The 17,539-nt window shown below is 38.7% G+C and overlaps 1 protein-coding gene across 1 annotated transcript in view; it reads left to right on the forward strand.

Moving 5' to 3' along the window:
* LOC148027650 (V-type proton ATPase subunit F-like) overlaps positions 1–7,841 on the forward strand; it is a 33,270-nt gene extending 25,429 nt beyond the window's left edge. The window contains exon 4 of the mRNA XM_087688928.1: positions 7,350–7,841. Within this exon, the coding sequence (XP_087545054.1) occupies positions 7,350–7,517 (168 nt within the window). The 3' untranslated portion in view covers positions 7,518–7,841. The remainder of the gene's footprint in view (positions 1–7,349) is intronic.
* The last annotated feature ends 9,698 nt before the right edge of the window (positions 7,842–17,539 follow it).

The following is a 17,539-nucleotide window of genomic DNA, read 5'->3' on the forward strand; positions in this document are numbered from 1 at the left end:
CCTTGAGGTGGACATTGCGGTTCGTGGTTCATGGTGGTTGATCTCTTCCTTCTTCAGCAAGGCACACTGGTATCCATGGCTTCTTTACTAATAGATGGTTAGACTACTTGGTGCTCCTACTATGGTATCACCGGCCACACCACCGATGCTTGCTGACTTCAATCTTTGCTTCCCACCCCTCCGGAGTATATGCGTCTTCCACTAGACACTTCTTGTGCCATCTCTCCTTTCTGGGCCACAAAGATTGTTCTACATCAGCTATCAGAGTACTTTGCTCAAGGCAATAAGACGCATCCGATGCGCACTAAGTCCTTTCGAGTACCTGGAGGATCGATTGGCGCTACGATCTCCCGGAGATTGTTGCAATGCCAACAGCAGTCTTCTCCCACTTATTTTTAGGTACAGTGGCTTCCACGACCTACGGATCTGCAGTCTACTCCATCAGGAGACAGTGATTGTTTGATACCGTCTCCTCGTCAGTGTACTCCTTCGAGAGACAGTGGCTACTTGACTCCTTCCCCTTCTTCGGCTACCCAGTCCGCTCCACTAAGAGACAACAATTGTTGTCCACCTCTTGCTCATTGTGAGCGCCACCATTCCCCACCCTTGACTACTTAGGTTCGAGAGGCTATCTCTGGGAGCTCTTCGGCACCCCAAATACCTTCTTCAGTATGACCGGCGGTACTTCCTTCGTCTCATCAGACATTTCGGAGTTCGTGATCTATGAGTTTTTGGATTCCCTGTCTACTTCAGAGGGGAATTCAGAGGGGGGTGTTATTTCTTTGCCCTCAGAGGGGGCATCTACTTCTTCTTCGACTTCAGTGGGGGCCCCTCCACCTTCCACCTCAGAGGGGAAACCTACTCCACATGAAGTTCTTCACCCATCCTCTAGTTTCTTGGGGTGGCTATCTTCGACTAGTCATCTCTTCTACTGATACCCAGGATCTACCTAGAACGGGGCCCTTGGATCTTCAACACGACTTGGTGACTAGGCCTTCGTATTCCTTCTAGCATGGATGCCCGGAGCTAGTGGCTTCTCTCTCGAGGTTGAGTTTCGGGTTCTCCAGTTCACTTTGTCTACTATTCTTTACTGCAGGTTTCCTTTCAGGTGGAAATCTTGGATCTTAGGGATCCTCTTCATCTTCTTCCTTCTCTTCTTTTTGCCTTCATCCCTTGGTCAACATGGAGCCACCTCCCGAGATCGAGTACGGGCATATCCTTATGTGCACCACACAAAGTCTGACATTCCTCCTATGCATTGCATGTTTTCATTATCTTTGTACCAGGGCGCTTGGGCAAGTGAACAATTTTCCCATGAGGGACACTGTCCAAGTGGCACCTGCTGCATATGCATTGCATCTCCACCTCACTCTTCTCTTGTTCCTCTTTTTGGGCCTGAGAGGGGATGTTGAGAAACCTTTCACCCTTCACCCGTAGTTTGCGTTTTTTGTGTTTTTGCGTTTTATGTTTAGGATTTGCGTTTAGGGTTTGCAGCCCCAAAAAGGGGCGCCATCCTAGATTGACTATGCCTATTTATAGGCCACTCTCTCATTCATTCCTCACGGCTGATTCATTCAGTCCGTTACCTCTTCTCTCTAGTCTCTCCACTATCCTCACCCCTTCAGGAGGACGTTGCGGTTTGTGGTTCGTGGCTGTCTTCATCATCTTCCTTGTGCTATGGCATCCTTGTTCACTTATATCACATTCACTTCATGATTCAAAACTTTATCATTTCATTCATCAGAGTTTCTTCTCTTTTCTCTTTTCTTCTCCATGTTTGCCGAGTTCATTCCTTCCCGCCAACCCTACTGTCTCGCTGGTATGCCGTCTTTTGACAAAGGTTGTGGCTTACATTAAGATGGGTGTCACTGATGACATCTTGACAGACATTAAGGGTTTAGATATAGGTTATGCAATATGGGAGAAGCTGAAAACTATCTATGAGATCACCACACCTGTTAATCAGGTGCATTTAATGCTCAAGCTGGTGAATATGCGACTGGATGAGTCAAAGCTTGCAGTTGATCACTTGAGTGTATTTACAGGCATTTTAACTCAGTTGCTCAAGGATACAAATTTGAACATTGATGATAAGTTGAGGGCGATCTTTTTGATCATGACACTAGACTCTTGGGAGACCTTGGTGGTTTCACTGAGCAATAACCCTGATCTCTCATATGATGGGGTGAGGGATTCAATCTTGAATTAAGAAATTAGACGTATGTCTAGTGGTGAAGGCAACAACTCAGCTTATAATGTAAGAGGCAGGGCTGGAAATAAAAATGCAAATGTAGAATAGAGAAACAGGAGCAAGAGCAAAGAAAAGGAAAAGAGTGACATTACTTGCTATCACTATGGTCGGAAAGGCCACAAGAAACTTGATTGTAGGTATTACAAGAAGGAACAAGAGAGAGAAGAATGCAGGAGGTAAGAAAAAGGAGGATAAGATAGATGCATTTGAGGCAGTCAAAGGCAATGAAAAGGCCAATGTGGACTTTAGTGTGGTCATAGAGAAGCTTTCAGATACAGAGGCCGATGTATTATGTGTAGTTGATAATGATGCCCTTATATGCCACATGCAGGATATGCAGATTACCAAGGCTGATGTGATTGATGCACTTTTATCAGTTGATGATGGTGTCACTCAGACTTGGATTGTGGACTTTGGTGCCTCTTTCCATGTAACTCCTTGCTTGGAGTGTTTTGCTATGTTCAATGTAGGTAGTTATGGAAAGGTGTATCTTGGAAATAACCACGCTTGCAGCATTGATGGGATTGACATTGTACACTTGTCTTTAGACAATGGTAGAGAGTTTGTGTTGAAAGATGTCAGATATATGCTCGCATTAAAAAGAGTTTACAATCTGTTGGTCAGCTTGACTTGCATGGTCACACTACACTGTTTAGTGGTGGCTTGTGGTAGTAAAAAAGGGTTCCATGCTGATTGCAAATGGAACCGAGAAGGACACTTTGTATTGTTTGCATTGTAAAGCCTTGAATGGCAAGTTTCTTGCAGTTGCTGAAATTTGCAGTCACTTGGAGTTATGGCATAAGAGATTAGGCCATATGAGCTAGAAAGGACTTGATGTCCTTACCTCTTTGAAGAGGGTTGATGGAAAAGGCTCTGAACTTGACTTTTGTAATGAGTGTTAGTTTGGAAAGCAAATAAGAAATTCCGTTTACTCTGGTGTCTTTCGTAAGTCCAATGTCTTGGACTTAGTGCATTCTGATGTATGTAGTATGCCTATGAAATCGTTGGGTGGTGTTGGATATTTTGTCTCCTTTATAGATGATTGTTCCAAAAAGATTTGGGTATACTTGTTGAAAAAGAAAAGTGAAGTGTTTGTTGTTTTTAAAACTTTTCATGTGTTTGTGACCACTCAAACAGGTAAAATGTTGAAATGCTTGAGAACTGATAATGGGGTGAGTTCATATCAATTGAATTCAAGTCCTTTTGTGACTTGCATGGTATTAAGAGGGAGCTTACAACCCCTTACAACCCTTCTTCAAATGGGGTGGCTGAGAGATATAATAGAACTTTATGTGAAAGAGTGCGGTGTATGTTGTCCACTACTAATCTCCCTCATGAATTTTGGGAAGAGGCACTCAAAACCGCGGTTCACATTTGCAACCGCTCTCTGAATAGGTCCTTAAATAATGGCATCCCTAAGGAGGTTTGGTCTGGCAAATCGGCCTCATATGACCATTTACGCATATTTGGCTGTGATGCTTTTGTGCATGTTAGAGATGAGCTGAGGAACAAACTAGACCCAAAATCTACCAAAGGCATCTTCATGGGCTATGGTGACGAGGGTGAATTTGGCTAAAGAGTGTTGTTACCTTAGTCCAAGAAAATTATTTGCAGCTGTAATGTTGTGTTTAATGAGGCAAAACTACTAAAAGGTACTTTAGCCTCAAATGAAGATATGAAAAAGGTCAAATTTTAGAGTTTGCAGCCACCTATTACTTCAAAAAATGAGCCTCATGGTGGTGTACCACAGGCTGAAACTGATGATCAGCTGGTTATTTTTGAGTCAGATGATGATGGACAGCAAATAGATGCACAAGGAGATCATGGACAGCAATATAGACTTGCTGATTATGAAAATGCAGGTGTTGGTAATGAAAATGAAGGTGCTGTACAGCACGAACAACATGCTAAAAATGGCTTACAGTAGCCAATAAATGCTGAAAATAATATACCTCTAGATGTAGATCCAATTCCTGAAAATGTTCATAATTGGGTACGTAGGTCTATACGTGTAAGAAGGCAACCACATAGGTTTCACCCCTCCTTGCATTATGTGATGCTTACATATGAGGGTGAGCCTCTTACATACAAAGAGGCCGAGTCATGCGAATTCAGCTGTAAGTGGGAGCTAGCTATGTAGAAAGAGATTAAATCTCTATATGCAAATGATACTTGGGATCTTGTGTCATTGCCCAAGGGAAGTAAGCCACTTCCAAACAAATGGGTGTACGAAGTAAAGACAATTGATGGGAAACCCAAGTATAAGGCAAGACTAGTTGCCAAAGGGTATGCACAAAAGGAAGGGATTGACTTCCAAGAGGTTTTCTCACTTGTTGTGAAGATGACCACTTTACGTGTGCTTTTTGCTCTCATTGTTGTATTGGACTTAGAGCTGTATCAAATGGATGTAAAATGGTGACATTGATGAGGAAATCTACATGAAACAGCCCGAGGTCTTTGTAGTTCGTGGAAAAGAGCAAATGGCGTGTAACTAAAACACAGCCTGTATGGGCTGAAGCAAGCACCATGGCAGTGGTACAAAAAGTTTGATACTTTAATGCTATCTCACGAGCTTACATGTAGCCATGCAGGCCATTGCTTGTACATGAAAAAGGATACAGATGGCAACCCCATCATACTTGTTTTGTATGTGGATGATATGTTGCTAGCTGGGAAAAGAAAGACTAGCTTGGATGCTCTCAAAAATCAGCTGAAATCAGTTTTCTCCATGAAAGATTTGGGAAATGCAGAGCATATTTTGGGCATGAGGATTTATAGAGATAGAATGCAGAAATTGCTGTTTTTATCTCAAGAAAAGTACATTGAAAAGGTACTGGACAGATTTAGCATGGCTGAAGCTAAGCCTTTTAGGGTACCCTTATCTCCTTATCTTAAGCTTAGAAAAGTCAACAGCCCAAAAGATGACGTGGAAGCAAATGCTATGAAGGGAGTCCCTTATGCATTAGCTTGTGGCTCTCTTATGTATGCTATGGTTGCTACTAGTCCAGACATTGCTCATGCAGTGGGAGTTGTTAGCAGGTTTATGTCGAATCCTGGCAAAACACATTGGGAGGCTGTCAAGTGTATTCTTTGATACCTAAAGGGTACACAAAGAAAGTGTATTTGCTATGGGTAGGGTGCACTTAGTTTGCAGGGTTATTTTTATGTAGACATGGGAGGTGACTTGGACACTTGTAGGTCCACCAGCGGATATGTCTTTGCAATTGTTGGTGGGGCTGTTTCTTAGTGTTCTAGGTTACAGAACATTGTCGCACTGAGTACCACTGAAGTTAATACATATTGGCTACTGAAGCTTCTAAGGAAGCTATATGGTTGAGCAGACTTGCAGAGGATCTTCGCATGTCTATGGGTACTGCAATTTCGGGATGTGATAGCTAGAGTGCTGTGTATCTGGCTAAGAATGCCATGCATCATTCATGCATAAAGCATATAGATATGGGATATCACTTCATCAGACAGATTCTGGAAGATGGTCAAATCGCATTGACCAAGATCAAAACACAGGACAACCTTGCAGATGTTCTCACTAAAATCTAAGTAAAGCTCAGTATGAGCATTGCATACGACTAGTGGGTGTTGGTTAGAGGTTCACTTCAGACCTTTAAGTGGGAGGTTGTTGGGATAAAGGCCTGTTTGACCTTCGTGTAAAGTACACGCACATTACTTAGTTGTACATGTGAATGCACCCTTATGTGCCCTAAGTATAAATACATTTTATTCTTTGTGTACCAACATATTGTTGGTACACTCATATCACTTCGTACTTTCACTTGGCTGTCTCTCTCTCTCTCTCTGACTTACTCTCACCAGCCGTCACTACTCTCACCAGCCGTCATTCTCATTCCTCGAACTGCTGCATCTGTTAAAAATTCATGATCCAATGACAGCTATTAGAAACTAAGTATTTACGGGTACCCCCACTAAGAGTATCAGCCACAATATTCAAATATCCTTTGTATAACAAATCACAAAGCATAATCTTGCTACAAGTTTTACCCATCTGGCTTTCATTTCTCTCAAATCTGTATTAAATAGATGCTTGATTGATCATTGGATGATGATCAATTGATATCTCAAACTAAGAGCTGTACACATAATGTCTCTAGAGAGAGAGAGCACAAATAATGACAGATAACTCTTATCTAGTATAGGCCAACACCATTGCTTATGAGTTGGCTTTCTGCTCTTGAAATTAAAGGTCTATCTTCTTGGAATAAAGGCAGCATTGGTCTTTATAGTGGATTGTACAACCAAGATCAGGCAAAGCAAGTAAAAAAGCTTTATGAGTCTTCAATTTGAGTTCTATGAAAGGTTGGTCCATCTGACTATTCCAATAATAGGTGCTAATTGGGGTAGACACTTGCTGCCTGGCAGCCTCAAAGTGGCAATGATAATCAGCAATGAATTGCTCAAAGAGCGGGTCCCATCTTAGAAAGCAACCCTTGATACTAGATTATTGAAGAGAGAACAGTCTTTTATGTTGAGCTCCACTTGTTCCAAAGTTGATGTGACACATACCTGTTTGAAAGGTTTGGTTATTCTCACTTTACTTTCAAAACCAGTTGAGAATTCAAAAATTGCAAGGGGTTTTTGGAGTAACTATAGGTCCCGATTTCACATTATCATAAACTCATTGGGTATTCTGGAACTTCAATAAAACACAAGGGGCAAATACAAGGAAAATTTTTCCCTTTTTCCTATTATCATCTATGATCATAAATGTTATGTTGCTTTTGAGTTTTTGGCATGGATTTTGAAATTTTGAGGTCAACCTTGAACATGGAATATTAGAAATTCTAAGCTTTTGTGTATGATTGCTTTGTTTTTGCACGTTCTATGGCCATGAGTGCAGATCCATGCACATGAAAATGCAAGGCTAATGGATGCTAGAAGAAACTTTTACTTGCAAGTTTGCATCTATTAAGCATAGGGTATATGCAGCGTGCCCTTTCCTAATACAAGGGTTTTAGCTTTGGACGAGCATTCTTGATGAGCCCTGAAGTTGCAACATGCATGTAATTTTCTGTGTAGATCTGATGCCATTATTGATAGACTTTTGTGAAACAAATTTCAACAGATTGCAAATATGATACGGTTCCTGGTCGACAGTTACAACAGGCCAGTGCCTGCCATTCTGGAGATACCTTCCAAAGAGCATCCATATGACCCTGCTCAGGACTCAATTTTGGCACGTGTGAAGCATATGTTCTCTAGTGATCCAGCAGGTCCTACCAGTAGGTGGTGATCAATTATTGACTTGATCGTTTGTAGGCAAGAAGTTACCTAGTGTACACAAATGATTTTGAGATATGGCAGCTGGTTCAAATATTTCAAGGTGAGCTTTAGGTCCACAGTACTTTTGCATTAATGATCTTCTATTCATTTTTCACAAAATGGGACTCCAAATAGCAGGTGGCATCCTGCTCTTTGTTCATTTTACACTTGGCTCGCTAGCACATTGGAATGCTTTTTTGCCCTGAATGTGTTGGTCCTATTCGGTATTCTGGTTGGTCTTGTATATGCTTACAATCTCTTTTGCTAATATTGTGATAGCTGCTTTTGGTTTGTAGCCAATTCTATGAGTGGAATTTAGAAGTTAGACAATTTCTATGTTGAATTTATGAAGACTTTTACTTAATAAGATAAGTTGCATGGGGACAGCATAGTTTTCATGCAGCTGACTCCAAATGACGAGATGTGTGACACTTACGTGCAAGACCATGTGTACGTCAGCCATTTAGGCTATGCTGTCCTTGTGGCATTGGGACATTATAGCATGCAGCTGAGCTTGCTTGGTTTGTGTGGTTCATGCCTCTGGACAATACTGCAAATAACATATGCAGGATACTGCAAACTAAGTTTTTTTGTGAGAAAGCGGAGTGATGGTTGCAGAACAAGGTGCAACGAGTTCTTTTCACCCTGCATTCACTATGAAAATATTCTTGCTAGAAAAATTTATCAGCAAGCAAGCTGCAATGTGCGCTGTAAGTCCATTTACACCATCTAGTAGACATGTTTTTGCTAGTGAACAACCCTCATTGTGGATATGAAAGCTTGAGAATTAACACCCAATATTGATACTAGCTCATATGATTGCTATACCTACAATCCTTTCATTTGAGCCACTGCATAGAGAATTCTTGCTAACTGTTCCTATGATGAGTGGATAGTCAAGGATATAATATTTTGGATCCTTTATGGGCTTTTTTAAGAGCCCAAGAAGCTAGAAGCAAACCTAAGGTTTGGTGGCTGTCCATAGTTTTTAGTATGATTGTTTATCAGGCTACAAAAGTAGTCTAGTCTATTGTTTCATTGTGTTTCTCAAAACATCAATACTTCTTTGAACTCTTGAAAGCATAGGTTACTAGAGGGAGGTCAAAATCATTAGTGAGGGATATGTGAAAATGTACAGTTTACTTGATCATACTTAATCTTTTAGTAATGTACAAATATGTATAATAAGAGTCCATGTATCATCTTGTGAAAACCACAAATCTTACTTTATCTTTATTGGATTGACCAAATACACCAAGCAATTAAGTGATGATATGAGACTGCAAGGAGACAACTTACGTTGAAGTTGGAGCACATGTTTTGGCCTCCTTATTGCCTAAAGGCAAAGCCATTGTATTTGTTCTTGGGGTTTGTTCAATTCTAAGATATTTGCTATTTGGAAATTTAAAGAACTATCTATTTACAATGTTATCATCCTCTTCATATTTGTGTGCCATATTTTTCCAATTAGACACTTTACTTCTATATGCATGCGGTCGTGGTGATACTACATCTTTTCAATAGGGAAGTCCAAAACTGAAGTTCTTTCTCTTCCTTTTATCTTCATCATTTTCCTATTCATCTTTCTCCTCTTCCTTTCCTCTCTAGATTGGCCAACCAATTGGGCAATTGAGCGATACATTCCATTATTGCCCTTGCGAAGTGTGGTGTTCAACCCTCTTCTAGAGAAGTTAGTACGAAATTAAAATTGGGTAGTTATAATACTTGGAAAAAACAAGCAAATACATGGGCTTACATCATAGTTGGAGCTAAAAGCTTGTAGCACATGAGTGCAAGGTTTCTTAGGGTGGTTTGGGGGCAATGGTGGGAAGAAGCCAAGGTAGGGGATTGTAGCAACATCAAAGGTTACCATTCTGTGGTATCATGAAGAAGCAGCTATGGTACCTCACTCCTATTGACGCAAGAACCTCCCTAGATATGGTGCCCCACTTCTATTGACGTTGAGAGCCTCCCTGGAGCTACTTTTGAATGCTAATGAAGGAAGTGAATGATGGAGAATCATAGCTCAATCAATGTGATGTACATTGAAGGGCTCTCTTGGTTGTAAGAGCGGTTTTGGCAATGAGCCGTGATGTGGGCCATAGTCAATGTCATCCATCATAATATATCTATTGAATTGTCCCATGTGGGAAAATAAACTATTTGGGGTCTAGAAAATTGAAGAGTTAGTGAGTCCCTCTCTCCTAGTTCCTAGTCTAGCTCATCAGGGTGCAAAACACACATCCATAGCCTTCACTTTTGAATGTCCTTCCAAGGAAAATGTGGGTCTGGCTTCCATGACTTCCCTTGAAACCCAATGGTATAGAACCTCTTTATGCGAGGTCAAAGAAGGCTATGACCTACCCTTATGCTATCTGTCCTATACCAATTTGTGAGCCTCTTAAACTATAGTAGAAATCCATCTCAAAAAGAGCCTTCACTAGTCCCTACCAAGGTGTGCTCAACATTCTTGAAGATCCCTAGGTTTGTCTACCCAACTCAAGACCTTGAACCACCCACCAAGGCCTACTTTGATATGCTAGGTCTATAACCCCCAAGCCATCCTCTATTGCATGAAATTATACTATGCCACCTTAGTATGGGAGTCCTTGGACCCATTGAAACTCCAAATTTCATATTGTTTGCCCTTTGCTCACCCATTTGAAGTCCTAATAAACTCCCTAATTTATACTAGAGTCAAGATATATAAGAAAATGAATTGACTTGTGCTAGTTGCTTCTACACAAAACACCTCCAAGACCAACCTCACTCTCTCCAACATCTCAGTATCATCCTTGATATACATATGTTCCATTTTACATCCAATGATGCTCTAGATCATGACATTATCTCCACACATCAGATCGAGAGATGGGATGGGGGATCATTCTTGCTATGTGAGTGTCCTCTCAAGGCCAATCTCATTCTTCCACACATTTATGATCATCTTATTGCTAGTTGACCTATATTGTATAGACACACCAATAATACACTATTATGAAAATCATATATGGTCCATGGTATCCTCAAGAAAATCCCAATCAACCATGTCATAGGCTTCCTTGAAGTCCAAGAGTAGCACAAATATCCTTTGCTCACCATGTTGGGTCCAATTCATTGCGCTAAAGAAGGTAAATATATTATCCAAGATGCTCAACCTAGAATAAGCTTGCATGAGTGTCGTGGGTGTTATTTGGTAAAATGATATGATATCTAAACTTGTGAATTTTTTTTGGCTTCTTTTAAACTCTCAATTTGCTTAGTAGATTCAGGCAAGGTGTAGTTGGTGGGTTGTTTCTTTAGTTTTCAATTTTGTTGTGAGGCCTTTGTTGACTACAACTTACAACTTTCTTATGTGAACTTGAAACTAGTATAAAAGTGAAATAGACAAACATGAAAAAATAGTACCTAAAGACATGTAACCAACAATACACCAAATGATTGTAGCATATGATGCTAAAAAATGTTGAAAGTTCATTAATTTTATCTTTTCAATAAGAGGAGCTTTAATGAGACTTCCTTTAGTTAGTATACTTCACTTTCTCCCATTTTCCATGTCAAGAACTTTTAAATCAAATTTGGACCTTCACATTTGTTAAAAAGTGTGCTTTAGAATTTAGCTTGATTAATGGAACTTCAATTATTAGTTTGCAGTTAACAAAATCTATGTCTTTAGAGCGCCTTGAATCAAGCATTTTTCCACTATCCTTGGCTTGTCAAATCCTTCTATTTAGAATGGCTAATCATGAAATCATGAGCATAGCTTGGCTTGTAACAAAGCCACCTACCACATACTAGTCATGGCACAAAAATATGGTTTGGGTGGATAATTACCATAAATATCCTTTCATATAAAGCAATGTTATAAATGAATGCCTTTTATTATTTACACAAGTCAAATAGGATCTTTTTTTAAATAGAAGCGAAAGCGCATGAAAACTATGTTTTGAGAAGAGAAGTCCAATATTTTGCACTGAAGGACGTTTGTGACATAATAACTTAAGTATACTCGAGTAACATTTAAGAAGTTTATATCCATTCCATGCCTTCGATATAAAATTATGCCAAGATTGCTATAATATTGATTACTTCTTTGAAAATAGATAAACTATTTTATATTCTAAAATCATAGAAGAATTGAGTATTTGTGGCTTTTAGATAATGATATGCTTTAGTTGGATTCGATTTATGCTTTATTTGTTTTGGAAAGAGCTTATTTTTTGCTCAACCAAACTTGCTTTATTTAGACTTGTCTCTTATTTGCATGCAATTAATGGAAGCATTAGGTACCGTGTAATTATAGCTTTAATATCATCTTTTTATTCAATTCATTAAATTTGGCGCTCTTTGATTTCTAGTTGTTACAAGGATGGGAGATAAATAAATAAATAAATAAATAAATATATAGTAATCATTATTAGTTTCTATTATGATAAGAATCTTCACACGCATTCATTGTAGTCAACCAAAAATTGATAGATGACAAAAGAGTAGTGGAATATGATGAACAAGAATGCACGACATGATTTGTATTTCTTTGCTTCTTGCACTTAAAAATCATGAAAAACATCATTTTTTGTTTTCCTCGTTTGAATGACTTGATTTTGTGAATAGTTTCTAGGGCCTATCTAATTATTGCTAAGGCTTAAAATCATATTTCTAAACTTGATTAATAGTTGTTTTACCCTGAGGCCATAATATGAAGGTGAGAACGGCAATAAATAATTCGAGGGAATCAATTGGTAAGCACAACTCGGAGTAGAGCTAGAGTCTACAACATCCTCAACAGTGCCTCTTTCTGCTGTACTTGTAGCTTCCAAAACACCAAGGATGCTTTTCCATTCCATACACAATGTTCCAAAAGGCCCTTTGCAACCAATACATAGCACATCATACAAGTCCACAATGGATAGTTGGTTCCATCCTACTTGTCCTCAATAGCCAATATGCGAAACATCACATCATTGTTGCCAGCCATAGCCATGGAGTGTAGTTGATACAAAAGTTATCTATGTGGGGAAAAATATGCACAAAACCAACATGTGGTATACAACATAGTACAGGGCTTAGGGTAGGGTTTAGGGTAAGGGATGTGGAGACATTGTGGTGAATTTTGTAATGTCATGCTTTTCCAACGAAGGGGCTGATAGATGTGACAAAAACAAGGCCCCCTTACCCTAGTGGGTGGGTTTATATTGGTTGCCATGATGGAGAGAGAGGCCGAGCCCCATTGTGTGGAAAAGCTAAGCGTAAGGTGAAAATGAGTAGGGTGGCTTGCTGAGGCAACGCGTACAAGCCGTTAATGAATTGGCAGGCGGGGAGATTGTCGAGTACTGTCCCTCCGGAGACCTACAGGCTACGACACCACTCCCTCCCCTCCCAGCTGGAGTATGTCGGAAGATTTAAGAATCCGATGGAGGGAAGAGGGCTTTTGCTGCGTAGATTGTTTGTAGTTGGAGTAATGCATATGCAATGCAACGCTACTCTTAAGCAGATTTGTTGGGATGGTATATATGTAGAGACTCATGCCTTAATTGCATTGTCTGTTAAATGTATCCTGATCCAACACATTCTCTCATGTAACATAGCTATAGATGCTTGGGATATACTTATACGTTTATGCAAAGGAAGAAATGAGGCATCTGTTACTTACTTACACAAGTAATTAAAGAGTGAGTATATGGATGAAATTGACTTTTTGGATAAATACAGTAAATCTTAAGAAGCAATTGATTGCTGTACATTAGATTTTTCCAAACAATTCATTTCTGTAAACTATCCTCAATGGCCTTCAAAACTTTTTTCAGAGTTTTGTAACTACTCTTTGTCTGAAGATGAAAAGCAAGTCGAACGCTTTGTCATTTGATGAGTTGGCTTTTGTTATTTTTTGCAAGAAGAACAATATCTGAATTATTTAGACATTGATAAGGATGAGAATAAACATGAAAATAATATTTATTACAAGGATTGCAAGGAAAAAGATAATATCATTAGGGACTATCTTAAACTGGTGTTGCGAAACAAGCTAGGAAGAAAAAGGTTAGTATGGTTATTGTAGATGCCTCTCCTTCTAAATCAAAATTTATAAATATTGTGCAAGATATAAAGTAGTCATTTAGTAATAATGCAGTTATGACATTTCTTTGTATGTTTCTTGTACATATATTGTGGATTTAAATATATGGTACCACTAAGCATGTTACTTTTCAATGCAATTTGTTTACTACTTTTGAGCTAGCATAAGGACAAAATTGTCACATGTGCCAATAACTTTTCAATGGAAGTACTTTTTTATACTTATAGATACTTTGTATGTACCAGAGATCAATAAGAATTTGATATCAAATTTTTTACTTACCAAGATTGGCTTGATTGTCAAGTTTATTAATGGTAGATACACAATTCATGATCTCTCTTGTGGCAATATAATTATTGTGTCTTGGCTCATTATATATCGTCGATTATACAAGTTCAATAACTATGCTTAATATATGGAAAATATGGTATGCGTAGTTGCAAATTTGCATGATGTTTTAGATGCTAAACTTTTGTATGCACATTTTAGTTATCTAAATTTTGCTAGTCTGTTGCACTTGTAGAAAATCTAATATGGTGTCTTCATTGCCTACTCTTAAGTCATCTATAAAACACATTCATGAGGGCTACACACTAGATAAAATGTCACGTGTTGATCGTTCAATGAGAGTTGTTCATAAGTTGTAGCTTGTACATAGTGATGTTTGTGGTCTAATGCAAACATAATCTTTTGGCAACTCCATGTACTTCCCAACTTTCCTTGTGATGATTACTCTAGACATACATGAGTGTATAGTTTGAAAGCTAAGTCCAAAGTATTTTAACACTTCAACCAACTCATAAGTATGACTACAAATTTGGTAGAGTGTAAGGGGGGAGAGAAGTGAGGGATATATGTCCAAGGAATTTAATGCACATTTGGTTGAATGTGGGATAAACACCAATACATAGTACCATGTATATTGTAGCAAAATAGTGTAGTTGAAAGAAAGAATGGATCTCGCATAGCGATGGCATGATATATGATTAAGAGTCAAACTTTGCTACAGTTTCTAGCTTGAGATTATTTTGTGTTACACAACTTATGCACTTAACATGTGTCCCATGAAGGCAAATAGTCTAATACTTCATATAAGGCTTGGCATGGCAAAAAGCCATTTGTTGCTTACTTGTGCATATTTAATTACTTGGCTTATGCTTTGGTATTAGTGCAACAATGCAAGACATTGGATGATAAGATGAAATGCATTTTTCATTTTTTAGAGTATTAAAAGTAAAGGTTATAAGTCATACTATCCACGAACTATGAATATTTTAATCAATATTTATGAAAGATGTCATTTAGTATTTTTCTTTCATGTATAAAAGAGATAGATATACACTCACATGATATCTATGACACTTTATTATCCCTTTTCACTAGTACAGAGTCATATATAAGACAAAATGAGATAGTTTTTCAACCTATTCAGATTTATCATGTATCTCCAAATTAGCCTATTTTTCATGATGCACTTCTAGACGAAGAAGTAGAAATTGGATAGTCTAGAACTATGCCAAAATGGTTGGTGAAAACATTATTGTTGGGGGTAAAGACTCCTGTGCCTTACCGCACGTGTATTCATTACATTGACAATACCCGCACACTTGTTGTTGGGGTAAAGGTGCCTATTCATAGCCGCTCATGTACTAGTACACTAAGAGTACCCACACACCTCTACACTACAGGTGGCACGCCCCCATCATTGTCACTTTGTTCTTTATTCTTTCAGTGACATTTGAATAAAGGAAAGGCTAGGCACACATTGTGATTTTTGGAGTTTCCACATCTTGTGTGTCTCTTTCTCTTGCTCTTGCTCCTTCCACCATTGCTCTTGCTTTCACTTTGGGCTTACTCCCTTCAATTGGCACTAGAGCCTTGGCATTAACATTGAGGAGCTCTTCCTCTTTAGTTTGCTTTAGCCTGTGAACACCTACAACAATTCATTTTAGGACAACCATGGATCCTTCACTCCAAGGTATGTGTTGAGCTCCATCTCTTCCTGGCTTCTTCCTATCACTTGAGGCTTGTTCCAGAACTTTTATGATATATATTGGAGCTTCCCTTGCACCTCATTCAACTCAACATTAGCAGTAAACCACATATCAATAATCAACGTGATTGCTTCTACAAATCGTGTTCTTGTCCCCCTGATCAGTATGACCAACATAATTAGCTCTTGAAGCTCTCTTGCACTTAATCACACTCTTAGCAACTTCCCGAAGAATTCTTGGTTGCATTGGAGCACTCTTTTGAGTAGTACATGCTCAAACATTTGCGGGATATTTAGACATGCATGTTGTCTACAGGTCTGAACATCTTGTAACTCATTCTCATGTACTTCTGTGATGCTCATGGTATTTACCTTTGATGCCTAGATTGTTATCTAATGCTTGGGAGTCCCTTGTGGATTTGATTGAGCTCAAATAGATCGGTTTTAGTAGGGATTTCCCTGCTATAATACAGTGATCAGTAAGCTTTTATCATGGAATACTACATATATATTGCTCTTGGATGTCATTCGGGTGTTTCATATACATGTATTCATGCTTAGCATTGTTCTATACACTCAAATATGCTATGGGATGCTCTTGAGCATTGGTTTTGACCTTGGCAACATGCATCTTGATTGTGGTTCAAGCCTTGGTTGCTTTAGTGGCTTATGCAGCTACTACGAGCCTGAAAATTATATTGGGTTTTATGCTTTCAGATGTATGCTATATGGATCTTGGATGTATGGACGCCATCACCATGATGTTTTTAGCCTTACTTGCTCATTTGGCAATCGACTTTTGTTTTAGTGGGAGCTATTTGGCTTTATGTATTGAGTCACATTTAATACTTGGATGTACTACAGAGCATTTGGTTTATCCAATAATTAAGCTTGAACTTGCTATAGGGAGACAATGGGACTCAGTGTGACATGTACATGCTCTCTTCATACTATATGTATGCATTTGCTGCCTAGTGGCATTAGGGGAGTTTTGAGGTCTCGAAAATGCCCTGTAAGAGATCCTAGAGAGAGAAAACAATTTAAGAAATAAAATCATTTTATAGAATTTTTAAAAGGTTTATATTTTGGTAAGTTAAAATATCAAAATTCGTTAATAAGTCATTGTCGTGATATTCTCGTGGTCACATCAAACCTAGAAATCTAGGTCGCCATAAAGTTGGCAAGGTTGTCATAATGAAGATCTTACCTCTCCTCATTAAAGTGAAAAGTAATATTCAATTTGAATTTTGGTGGATACTCGATTGCCTCCCTCCATCGTTTCTCTCTTCTTTTTTTCTCCTCTTTAGTAGTCTCTTCTTTGTTTTCGTTCTTGCTTCTAATCATAGCCTTAGCTATGGATCAATCACCCAATGATCTCTGTAACTCAGCTATGGATCAATCATCCAATGATCTCTGTAGCTCTCATAAAAGATCTCTCTATTATCTTCATATTGAGTTGGATAGTGAGTATGAACCAATAAGAAAGAGAATAAAATCTATCACGGTTACAGAGTCTATGAAACATATACTGAGGTTTGAAGGAAAGAAGAATATTGATCTTTGGTTAGATGGAAAGCTATATCCTACAGATCCTAGCAGAAATAGCACTCCTCCTTTCTATAATAGCTCATCATTAATGAGGTTTATTGGTAATGGCTACAATGGATTTTTAGGTTATACACTTAACCTTATTTGCAGAAAAGGATATCCTTGGACTAGAGAATCATCTTTTGATGAAACACAATATAGAGTTGTTGCAGAAGCTAGAGGATTGTCAACAAAAAATTCATTCATTGGAAAAGCGTATCAAAGCTTATCAACGAAAGCAAACTTTATTAGGCCTTCGAAATCGACAAAGAGCTCTTAAAAATATTGAGAATCTCAAACGAGGAGGAGGAGGCTGTGGTGAAAGAATCCAAGCAGC

The sequence above is a fragment of the Lygodium microphyllum genome, chromosome 12 (genome assembly GCF_053477565.2).
Source record: "Lygodium microphyllum isolate KBCC chromosome 12, Lygodium_microphyllum_v1.1.10, whole genome shotgun sequence".
NCBI classification, from domain to species: domain Eukaryota; kingdom Viridiplantae; phylum Streptophyta; class Polypodiopsida; order Schizaeales; family Lygodiaceae; genus Lygodium; species Lygodium microphyllum.